General features: G+C 40.8%; 1 protein-coding gene across 1 annotated transcript in view; it reads left to right on the top strand.

Annotated features, from left to right (window-relative positions):
* Window positions 1-8,764: 8,764 nt before the first annotated feature.
* LOC118404875 overlaps window positions 8,765-12,450 on the top strand; it is a 6,154-nt gene continuing 2,468 nt past the window's right edge. The window contains exons 1-4 of the mRNA XM_035804255.1: window positions 8,765-8,770; window positions 9,513-9,650; window positions 10,460-10,625; window positions 11,214-11,397. Coding sequence (XP_035660148.1) covers window positions 8,765-8,770; window positions 9,513-9,650; window positions 10,460-10,625; window positions 11,214-11,397 — 494 coding nt within the window. The remainder of the gene's footprint in view (window positions 8,771-9,512; window positions 9,651-10,459; window positions 10,626-11,213; window positions 11,398-12,450) is intronic.

The raw sequence follows: 12,450 nt of genomic DNA, 5'->3' as shown, positions 1-12,450 counted from the left end.
CTTCGCACTCCTTTAGCTCGTAATTATGACACCATATATACCGAGGAACAGGTGGGTCATTAACCCTATTATCATATAGCCTACCCACACTGACCCATTTAAGAGTAGATTAGAGTAGAGTAGAGTTTCCAGTTGAGTAGGAGCGACAAGTTCTTTTCTAAAACATACATCTTTTATTCAGTACATACATTTGAACAGTGAATTTGAACAACATAAAACTTGTACGTGAAATGTATTTCTGTTCCAAGGCTTAAAATAAGAACAAAGTCGCTTCATTATGTTACAAACTGTTGCACGCTCCGTATTTCTCCACTGGCCCATTCTCCAGTTTGTCGAGTTCGTTCGTATCAGGCGCTAAATCTCTGCCGGCTTTCCTGACGTATTCCGGGATCCCTGTGCTTCACAGCTCTTGAGAATCTCGTTCACTTCGAACCCAGACACGACTTCTCCGAAGAAAGGTAGCATTTTGGTCCTCCAGCGCCATGACCGCTACTCAATGGCGGACCGTGGTGTTATTGTCGTCTGAACTTGAATGGGCGGGGGTGCAAATAATTTTATTTTCCATTTGCAGTTTAAATTGGACATGACTTGAAATAGATTTTATTGTCTTAAATATTATAGGTAATTCAATGTTGTTTTAAGACAGCAAATGTTTTCTTTGAACAAAGAAACACGCACTGCCGATGTTAATAGAGGGAGCCATCCCCCCTGCCATGCCTGTACTTATTCCCCTATCTTGGAAGATGGACGATTCCTGGATATCTCATTCTGATTGGCCAGCGTCCTGTTTGTCTGTCCTCCTGATTGGTTTAAACTTTCAAAAGTTTTATCACATATGTGATAATCAAAAATTTAATGCACGGCTGTTACGGCGTCATAACCAGCATGAAATGGGGCCTTCTGATTGGCCCACGTCCCCTGGCTATATGATAATTTGTAATAATTGTGATTTATAATCTAAAAGCCATGACAGCATTTACAGATGGACCCTAACTTTTTGGTAGAGTCAAAATACAGTCACATCAAGATATCTTTTTGCATATTTCCACAAGTCCTTGGTAACACGAACGCTAAACGGAAGGCATCTACCTGAAGCAGAGCCCGCCTTACGTGCAATTTCATACGAGTTCGTATGGAGGCGGTACTTACCACCGGATCCCAAAAGATTGCCCACGTTTTGGCACGTAGACGGCACGGATTCGCAAGTACGGCGGGTTGTGCCCTTAGCTTGAGCGGGTCGTACGACGTGGAAGAAGGTTCCCAGATCTACCTACAGATGACCTGCAAACGGGGCAGGATCAACGGGGTGGGGGAGGGGCACTTCAGCACGCTGTCTGTACTCTGGATCATGCCGTAGACTGTTACGTTGTCGTTGTTGCTATATCAAACTTAACAATAACAAACTGTGTTTGAATAATGTATACATAGATTAATAAATGAACAAAAATCGTTATTACGTACACCTTGTCACACAGGACTAACTGCAATTCACAGCAAAGTTGATAAATACAAAGTACGTTTATTAAATAACTTGAAATGCTTCAGGCTTTTCTCTTTACAGTAATCAAATAAAGAAATAGAAGAATAACAAAGAATGGTGTTTTGTGATGCTTGTGTTGCTGCGATGAAAATATTTTTGAAATTAAAAGAGGGTGCCATTTGATATCGAATCAAATAGTGTTAGAAGAAGATAAAAAAAAAACCTATGGTTTTAATTGATAACCCACATATTGGATTTGTGCCTCCTTAGTTGTTTTTGAATGGTGGTTGACTGTTAACTGAGAAGTGTGCAATGTCATGTGACGAAGATTGACATCGTTTGCTACTTCTTTATACATTCGGACGTCCAGGGTCAGCTAAGCATACACGTTAGTAATTTGACCCCTTTTATTTAGCTCATATTACTCATGTTCTATTTTTTAATCGAACTGTTGTTTCCATTTACAATATATATACAGGTAGTTTTTTTTTCTTATAACACTAGCCGCCAGATATCATATCCAATGCAGTAAAGGATGGTTGGATTTTCATCTAACGCAACAGCTGTTTGATAATTTTTTCGCTAGAAATAGCTCAACATCTGCTTGGAGATAATTTGCCCAAAAGACTGGGTGATATTGGTGGACTGGTCCACAATATCGAACAGATAGGGCTGTTTTTAAAATTGTTTCATTACATGTAAAAACAAATACCGTGAACAAAATTATTACGCAACAACAAGCAGACAATATATACCAAACTACATAATGAATACAGCTAATAGGTCACACAAAAACAGCCGCAAAAAGTTTTAACATCCTCCAACTGCAATATTTTTCGCTATCCACTAATTTTCAAAATGGTTGGGGCATCGAGAGATGGCACATTCCACAACAAGAAAAACCTGTTCCCTCTTAGTACCTGTACATCGACGAGGCAGCTGTTTCGAGTCGTGTCGTCCTCTTCCTCGAGGCGTATTTGTCATTTCAGAGCATCCAAATATAGTCGAAACTACTCTTTTCAGCGACACCGATTTCTTTTACTTTAAAGCGCTTGCCAATAAGAAACAGGAATCTTGTTTCACAAGGGACTTCAGTGCAGGGAATCGACAAGATGAGACAACTCCCTCTGACTGCGTGTCTGTTGGCTTTCCTGGTGGCGACCTCGGCTCAGGTAGGTTAAGTTATTTTAATGTTCGGTAGGGCGCAGTCACATATAGGTCGTGTGATCGTCGTACGATCCGAAACATTATTTTGTGTACCAAGACAGTTGAACTATCCAGAAGACGATGGTTTTTGTCCTCCGAAATGACCGAAGTTAGCGACCGAGTTAGGTCGTGCGATCCGTTGGCTCGAACCGATAAAAAAACTTTTTAGTAGCGACAGTCTTTTGGTGTCCAGCGGAGGTGAAATAAATGGCGCCCATATGATTAAGAACACACATATCTAAACATGAACGCATTTCAGTAAAATCTAGTTGTTACGATTTATTTTGAAATACTTAAAAAGCGAACTACCATCATGCTGTCGCGGACCATTGCTGTATGTTGAGCTTTGTTCAGACAAAGTTTGAGCATTTGATGTTTAAGCATCGGAAAGGAAAAATTGTATCTTTAAAAAATGAATTGCGTATGGAGTTATTTTTAATATTCACGGCTGTGGAAATGAAAACTTGAAATAATAGACGAAATGAAATGACTTTTTGTCCAGACAGATAAATTACATATTGGGTCTTAACATTTTTGGGACCGGTATAATAATGGAATGCAGAAAGACATGTTTGCCCCGTGCAATTATACGGGTGAGTGCATTCTGTGAAACGATGTGATCATCTAGTAGTCTACTGATGTCAGATACAAGTCTTCTGCTCTGACCTAGTTACCATCATTATACATTTAGGCCACAGCATGTAAATTCTATAGATAACATCAGCCCGCATTAATTTTTGCCTTATTTGAAAATTAAAAAAAGGAACATTAACATGCCGCAAATTGACAAATATGTCGTAAACGTCTTGTAATTGCTTGTGTTTGATGGCATGTGTCTATAAGGTGTTTAATCGCATATGAATATCCAGTAAAGGTGCTACCCGTGATAGGATAACTTTTTACCTCCATGAAATGTCATGGAGGTTATATTTTACCCTGTGTTTGTCTGTGTGTCTGTGTGTCTGTCTGTCTGTGTGTAAACAAGATAACTCAAGAACGGCTAGACGGATTGGTTTCATACTTGGTGTGTTGGTGGGGTGTGATGAAAGCTGGAAATGATTAGATTTTGGGCCCCCTAGCGGCTCCCCTTGGTACTGCAACGCAACTTCCGGTTTTGCCATCTCGGTGTTCTGAACATGCTATGGTCACGATTTTTGAGTATTAGATAGCTCTTGTGCTCAGGAAGAAATGACATAAGTTTGGGCTCCCTAGCGTCTAGTTTTGGGATAGCAGGGGCATTTTTGTCAAAAACTTCTGAAGAGGATAACTCAAGAAGGGAACAGAGGGTTTTCATGATTTTTGGTATGTAGGTACCTTAGACAACGTTGTACAAGATAAGATACTAATTATGCAAAATAGGAGTACATTTGCATAATAAATGAGAATATTCTATCATAGCAGTTTTTTCAATGTATCTCTTGTTCCCAACATGCTATGGTCTTGACATTTAGGCGGTAGATAGCTTTTTGTGTCATGACGAAGTGGAGTAAGTTTCAGCCCCCTAACATTTAATTTGGGAACTGCAGGGGCGTTTTTGTCAAGACATTCCAAAGTGGATAACTGCAGAAAGGATTGACAGATTGGCATCATATTAGGCATGCGGGTACCTTAGACAAAGATGTTCATAATAATATACATGTTATGCAAATGAGGACTTAATTTGCATAATTAATGAGGAAATTGTATAATTCCATTGTTTTCAATACCTGGACTTCAATAAATGTAACACATGTTAATTATGATAGGTGGAGTATAAGCAGATACCAAATATGGTAATGAGGAGCTTATTTGCATAATTTATGTAAAAATTGCAAAACCGCTTTATGATTAATAATGGGAAGTTTATAATTGTGACATGGGTACGTTAGTCAATTATGAACAACACCATGCATAAATTATGTCTGTGTGTTAGTCAATTTCATTAAATTTAGGAAAGCTCTAAATTTTCATGGAGGTATGAGGTCGCCGAACTCTAGTTTTAGAATTTTTTTCTAGTTAATTGACAGTCTGTGCTCTGTCACATATGAATATCTAGTATAGTTGCGACAAGCTTTTTTTCCGGATTTGTTCTAGTACTTGACAGTCTGTGTTCAATCAAACAATATATATATCCAGTATAGTTGCTGCCTGTGGTGGTATGACAAACTCTTCTCTGCATTTTTTCTAGTTAAAAAAAAACAGTCTGTGTACTATTGCATCTGAGTATTCAGTATAATTGCTACCCGTGCTGGTATGGCGAGCCCAAGGATAGTTGAATGGTGACAGTCTAACATGCTCAATCCCAATTGAATACCCAATGTAGCATCTACAAATGATGGTAGCACCAACTCTTTCTACAATCGTTCTAGACTTCTAGGTATTTGAGATGAACACAACTACAAGGACAGGTAATGATGTTGAATACAGGAATAAAAGATCTGTTGTGATATCATGTTTTGTTACCTCGATTATTGTTTTGTAAGGTTTATGATATCAAGATTTGATAATGTAGAAATCTTGTTCTTGTTTTTTGCCGGCCTTGTTTTTTTCCTCGCCATCTCACTAAATTTGGAGTCTCTGAAGTATGTCATCCATAAAATTTACTTGCTGTGGCCTTATCTACAAACCCTGGCCCAACGTAAAGCGTTTTGTAGTGTCCTCATTGATACATGTACACGTAATACAGTTGTAGGATCCTCACACTTACTATTACGTTTAACCAGGGCAGGCGAAGTTCACCATTACATATTTCTTTATACGGATCTCCTTCGATTTGAGATGTAAGCTTTTACAACGTCTAATTTCAAATTTCGTTGATTGTCATGTGTCATGTCATGTAGTTTTAAGCAGTTATTACGGTAATCAACAATTATAGACACCGTTATTACCAATTTACTGAATCTTAGGTTTACATGCTTACAAATGCTCATTTTGTCCTAGTTCTATCAAGATGTTGAAATCTACAACACTTACTACGCTTTAAATAATTGAACTTCAGACGGGTATTTGGATTTCAATATATCTTCCTCACTTCACCCAGTTGTAAAAACTGGTACCTTACTTTGGCCAGGGAGCTTCCTCTACCTCCTGTCTGTACTATGTATGTGGCACTGTTAGAATAAGTTGGTAGCTTGACTGCATCGCCACATTGTCTTCATTCGTCACAAAGAATAAAGAATATATAAAATTTACAACATAAACGCCACTAAATCGTCAAGAGGGAGGTAAAATGTAGAGTTATGATGTCCTCTGGAACAATTTGTGTAGACAACAAGAGGAATGTAGTCCTCATAAGTTTGTATCGTCGATAAGGATCGGCAAATTTACATACAGGAAGCCTTCGGCGACATGTTAATTATCCGGGGTTCCTTTTGTTATCGAAGTAGCAAAACCATAGGGCTCGAGAGGGCTCCGTGTTATTTTTCTTTCGTAGCAAAGAAAGCCGAGAGAGAATTTCCATGTTCTATAAGGCATAGGTATTGAGTGTCCCCCAATGTCGAAATTAAAGTAATTCATGTCAATCTTCACCTAGATAACTCCAGGGAACAACACTGCCTTCTACCCGTACGGACCCGGCACTGCAGACAATGAGGGCGCTTCAGGACAGCAGAGGCTCAGCACCCCATTCCCATTCTTTGGAAACACCTACGCTTCTCTTTACGTAAGTCTCTTCAGTCATATTCGCTAGATAAAGACACAACTTTCATCGGTTTTTTCAAGGTACTTGTTTGTTCCTGTTCGTTATTACTGCAATGAAAAAAGTCGTGTATATATTCATCAGGTTTTTAAGTCACTGGATACATAACGTTTTACATAGCTGAGTGTTTTAAGGAAGACTTAAGTTTCATTTACCGTATTTGGCTTCCTTTAGTGCTGGCACTGTTATGTACTACAGAGCTGGTTCTGTTCGTGGTGCATGTAGGTGTCGCTGCTAAGAGATATTGTCCAAAACTTTAAGCATTTATAAATGTACAAAAATGGGCAATAATGCAAAAGCACGAAGGCATCTAGCTTTGTTTACAGTGAGATACAATTATCAAAATGCCCGTTGTAGTTGAATACTCCACAGATTCCTTTGGGGCCAAATCGACCATTGTGTAGAGTATGGCAAAAACAATATGTCACATCACAGACAATCCCTACCTGGAGCTGGTCCGCTGGACAGGAACCGGACCCGTACCGTACCTGTACCGTACCTGAACCGGACCTGAACCGGTAGCCATCTCTTATATCACAGATGGTCTTGTATTCTTACGCTAGAAGCGCTTCTATGATAGAAACACATCCGGGATAGGTTTGCATCCCAGCTTCTATCCCAAACGCATTCATGGGATGGAATACATTTGGGATTAGGGGTGGGCACCAGTACACCGGTACAAAACCGGTTTTTCTTATTGGACCGGTAAGGAAAAACAGGACCTGAAAAAAATCGGTGAGCCGGATGTCGGATCTATTGGGAATTGAACAGCTTATATGATCAAGTATTCACACGTTTTAGGGCTTACTGGTCGAGGAAAATAGCAAGAGCAAAGTAGAGTAGAGTCTACGGTCATTTCTAACAAGTTTTACAATCAATCGTACTAAGGCAGTAAGCCTTGCCTCCACTAAACATATTTCTTTGAAGCGAAATGGACCATTGTTTAGAGTATTGTCTATTCACAAGTTCTCACATACTAGTACTGAATCAGGTCCAAGTACAGGTACAGGTTCAGGTCCGAGCCTGGACCTGAATATTTGAACCTGAACCGGACCTAGACCTGAATTTTCTCTACCGGTACCCACCCCTATTTGGGATAGATCACCTTCCCTACTGTTGGTAGTAGGTAATCGCCACAATCGGCTGGTAAGGGCTGGTCAGCACTAACGCAGTGAAATTAACGGAACGAAGTACACATGACTTTATATATATATGTTTAGATGTACCCAATTGACATAACACAAACGGTAAGCCTGGCATGAAAGGGTGATGTGTATAAATGACCGTCAAGGGTAGATGTCTGCAATGATGTATTTTCCACAGAAACCAATGAATTAGAAATGCAATTGTTTTCAGACGGATGCAATCCTTACATTAATTCAGTCAGTGATCAATTAGGATCAGTATGATAAAATAAAGTTGAGATTTCCTTTATTTGAGCTAAATCTTCTGTGTTATTCACAGGTGAATACCAATGGCGCCATCTCCTTTGGAGGCGCGGTAACAGGCTTCACATCAGCTGCGTTTCCAGTGACCGACAACAGGGTCATCGCCGCTTTCTTCACTGACATCCAGACAGACCACACCGGTCACATCTACCACCGGGAAACTGTCGATGCTGATGTGTTGGCTAGAGCAACCATAGATGTCAGGACAGCCTTTCCCGCCGATAATGGAAGCTTCGTGGCGACCTGGACCTACATCGCAACCTGGCATGAAGTTGGAATGAAGGGGGCGATGGGACATGGTCTTAACCTGGTAAGTACAATGAGGTGCTACCTGGGTTCAATATAGAAGACTCAAAGGGTCATTGATGTTGGGTAGAAGACCCTGTAAGTAACTTTTTTTCACTTCATTTCGTGTATGACAGTTGGGGAGGGTATACATATGTGTGTTTAAAAAGTCAGACAGAAAACGATACGATATTTCACTCCATCCTTCGGTATACCCCATGGGGAGATAGCGGCGTCTATCCAATTTGATTCCGACTTAAAATAAACCAGGGGCTCGGTTGTATTCAAATTTATGTCGGGAGTCACAGGGTATTTCAAGAGGCTACGTAGAGTCACGCCCGAAAGTGCCCCAGAACAGACATCCAAGTGCCCAATCGGAACCGAGGCCTTAGGATGAGTCGTGAGATTTTGTCTTTTACTTAATGCAGCTACCGTAAAACATTCCGCTCACTGTTTTGCGTTTTTCTGCACTTAACCTACGTTGGATCGTGTGGCAGAACGGCAGGGTGTTGGGCCCACAACTCCGAGATCCTGGGTTCGAATTCGTGGATATGCTTCCGGTGTTGAGCTCGAGCCTTAGGGGAACGGGCTTTACACACCTTTCCTCACTTAACCCAGGTGCAACAGAGTACCTATAGCTAGCTTCTGTAAGGGCCGTCCTTATGAAAAATGGAGGCCCCGTCCTTGATGAGAGTCACCCCTAGTAGACGTTTAAGAACACACCACGAAAAAAGCAGGGGTCCTTCCCTGTGTGTCTGGGTCACATCTTACAGTCATTTGCTTCAAATCTTTCTTCATTCAATTTTACATGTAGCAAAGCAAACTAAAATTGTAAACGAAAAACAGAAATAAAAGACGCGTAGAACAAGAAAAAAACTCCAGGAAACAAATAGCTTTATTTTCCCCTTATTTTATATTTTCATAACTATTCCAGACAATGAGAAATCAATCCTAGTATTAAAATCAAAGAATCCACATATTATAGAAGAAGTGGGTAAATTCGTCCTTTACTACCTAAAAAGAAAAAGCCAAACCCAACAAAACTATAATGTACACTTAAGTAGCACAACAAAGTCATAGAATGTACTTCTTAACATCTTTGTACTTTCTTTATCATACGTGTTGTTTGTATACCTTTAATTAGCCCTCGGGAGCGAACTTGCAATAATCATATGCATTTTCCCATGCATTTTCTTTGTGCTATCTTCTGTTCCGGTGTATAGAAAAAAGTAGATATATAAGTTCAGTTCAGTTCATCCTCGGAGTTGTGACACCATCGTCTCCACATGTTCCTATACAGAATGATCTCACCGAGCTCGCCGGCCTGTAAAGCCGTGTTCTCGAGCAATAGCTTCCCGAGTGTGGCTTCCTGATTGCTTACAATGTTTAAAGGCATATACCTTACCTACTCCTCCAGCGAAACACGTTCCAACTGGTGCTGGTTACGGATGGCTGCAAGTCCTTCGTCCTGTTTAACTATGACCAGATCCAGTTCCTACAAGGGGGCAGCAGCGGTGGAGATAGGACTACTGGTGCAGGGCCGAGCCCAGCACAGGTAGGGGTTTCAGATCTACTTGCACAGATCACTCTTCACAAATGTCACGGGCATTCTTAAGTAGAGGACGATATATGCTGCCGGCCTGGATGTAGAAATATGATGCAAAACAAGAGCACAAGATCACATTTCCTAGCCATCCCATCACACCACTTCATACAACACACTGATCCAAAACGGCGCCGTCCTTCCCGTCATACATCGCAAAACACAATGGCGGCGCCCATACATTACAATAAATACAGAACAGGTTCTGCTATCGCAAACCTGTAATTACGTTATTCTCTAAGTACATGTACATGTATATATATATATATCTTAACCCTCAAACACCCGAGTAGGGTCCATTGATAATACACTCAATTATTGCGTATCGAAAAAAAACAATGCCCGTGATTTATGATATTAGCGAAGGAATGTCAGCCTATTTTTCTATAAATGTGGTGACCAGTAGGAAACTTTATAGTTCGCGAAGAAACGTTTTTGCTGGAACAGCGAACACTGCTTCATGACAATAATGGTGATGCTTCGTGGTGATTTTGCGCACTTGTAAGCCTCCACAATGTTCGCTTATACCAATTTGCAAAGGCAGTTTTTTTTAGTCTAAAATGCTATAATTTAGTATAAAGGGTCCCTATCTGGACATCCCTGCAATGACCCGATCTGGTCATTGCAGCGGTGTTAAACAATATGCGCCAAAAAGTAGTTACTCAAGCAACTGGATATGGTTTTGGATTAAACAATATGGTAAATATACTATAGATAATCTTTAAGTTATTTTAATGACCTGACTTATCTTATGTTCAAAGGTTGGGATCAACGGGGGAGATGGAACCCACTACACGATCCATCCGTACTCCAGAACCACCAACCTGTACAACCTGCCGACATGGGCTGACCCGGCCGTGGCAGGGCCTGCTGGACGCTGGTACCGGAGGACTGACCAGGCTCTTATCGGCAACACCCCAGCTTTAGGTACAGTCTTCTGTTCTTCATTGTTGAAAACGTATTACAGTCGGACTATGTGTTTCTGTGTGTGTGTGTGTGTGTGTGGGGGGGGGGGGGGTATGTGGGTATTTATGTGGGTATGTGATATGCGTGTATTTTGTATAGCATGGACATGACAATATTTAATACATGTTCATATTAAAGACTTCTGCTTTAATGATAGAAGAACTCTCCATCTTCACTTTTTTTAAGAAGAGGAATGAAGTATGTAGAAATGTAGGCATAAGTAGAACATATAATAGCTTACCTATCAGTCTCTTTGTATGCGACACAATGCATTATAGCCCCAATGCGGTATGAATATTTAGTAAACTTAATTGTCATTGTCATTGCCATTGTCAGTTGTTTTCTTGAATTTGCTTGCTTTTCATGTAGACCTTAATGGAATTAAAAGTTTGATTCAAAATCTACTGACCCTACTACTAGCTGAAAAAAAAAATGCTACCTGCTAACAATTTACCAAAAGCTAAATGTACATAAATTCATAGCTCATCTAAATCCACAACCTTGTATAGATTTCTCTCTCTGAATTAAATGTTAACATTGTCCTTATAGTCTGCCCACGCAACAGATACTTCAGGAGGCGCGGTGACAAGTGCCTGCAGTTCTTCCACACTGGAAGAACCTACTCTTATCCTGAAGCAAAGGCAGTCTGCGCTGACGAGGGGGCGGAACTCTTCATCATCCGCAGTCAGGCTGACACCGAGTGGTTAACTGGGTTGCTGGAGCGCTGGAATAGGTACGGAAACAAGAAAGCTTTTTAAAAAAGCTGGCCGGTGCGTATTTTGGGAAAAAGCCTGAATGTTAAACAAAATCGCATAAAAAGAAGGCAGTGAAACATCTTGAATTAATCTATTTGTAGCAAAAGACAAATATGGGATCTATTGAACAAAGAAAATAATACTTCGTTGTAAGTGAACCCAAGATTTCAAAATGTCTGTGATTTAAACGCAGCAACTTAGACCGCCCGGCCACGCTGACTCGGTTGCGTGAAGATCGTTTAAAGGAGCGTTTACAAGGGTTACGTTAGACGATTCGTGGATCCATGCAAACCAAACGAACCATTGCACAAACCGCTTCTATCGTTTCAAAAATCTATCCTCCTCTCGTGCCAGGCTCACAACTTGTATATGTCCAGCAACTACCCAGGCGTACCAGGCCCGCGTTTCGTCCTTGTCGCTGGGTTGGAGTTGACCAATCGTCAGTCTCTCAGATAATCAACATCCTGTGGTAAAGAGGAAAGCTACCAGCCAATCACCTTGCTTCCTGACTGTAGGTACTTATATTACAGTACTTAAGTTTCAATATCTCTCAGGCACCTTCGTCAGAGCTTCTAACTGGAGTTTTGCTTTTCACCGCTGTATGTAGCCGATGTAGGTTGCACTTTTGCGGTGGGAAAACAATCCCAAAAGTGGCTAAGCTTGTATCCCCCCTCGGTTGACTTTCCCACCGCACAAGCGCCACCTACATCGGCTACATATAGCCGTGACAAGCAGAACTCCAGTTAGAAGCTCTAACGAAGGTGTCTGAGAGACATCGAAACGTAAGCAATGTAAGTACCTGCTGGTTGTGTAAAAAGAATTCTCCTATATCCTATATTCTACCAACCTGATGAAACTAGAGTGTGATTGACTGTTGGTGACGGCTGGGCAGCGCTCATATTGAAGGAACAGGACCAGGGGTGCCTAAGCATTTGCACGAACCCTATGAAATTCGTACGAATATTATGTGATACACACGAATCACTATGCGAAAACGCACGAATATTATGAAAAAAGCACGAATCACTATG

The sequence above is a fragment of the Branchiostoma floridae genome, chromosome 17, assembly GCF_000003815.2.
Source record: "Branchiostoma floridae strain S238N-H82 chromosome 17, Bfl_VNyyK, whole genome shotgun sequence".
In the NCBI taxonomy this organism is placed as follows: domain Eukaryota; kingdom Metazoa; phylum Chordata; class Leptocardii; order Amphioxiformes; family Branchiostomatidae; genus Branchiostoma; species Branchiostoma floridae.
Note: the sequence above shows the minus strand (reverse complement) of the source record. Positions and strands in the feature narration are given on the sequence as shown.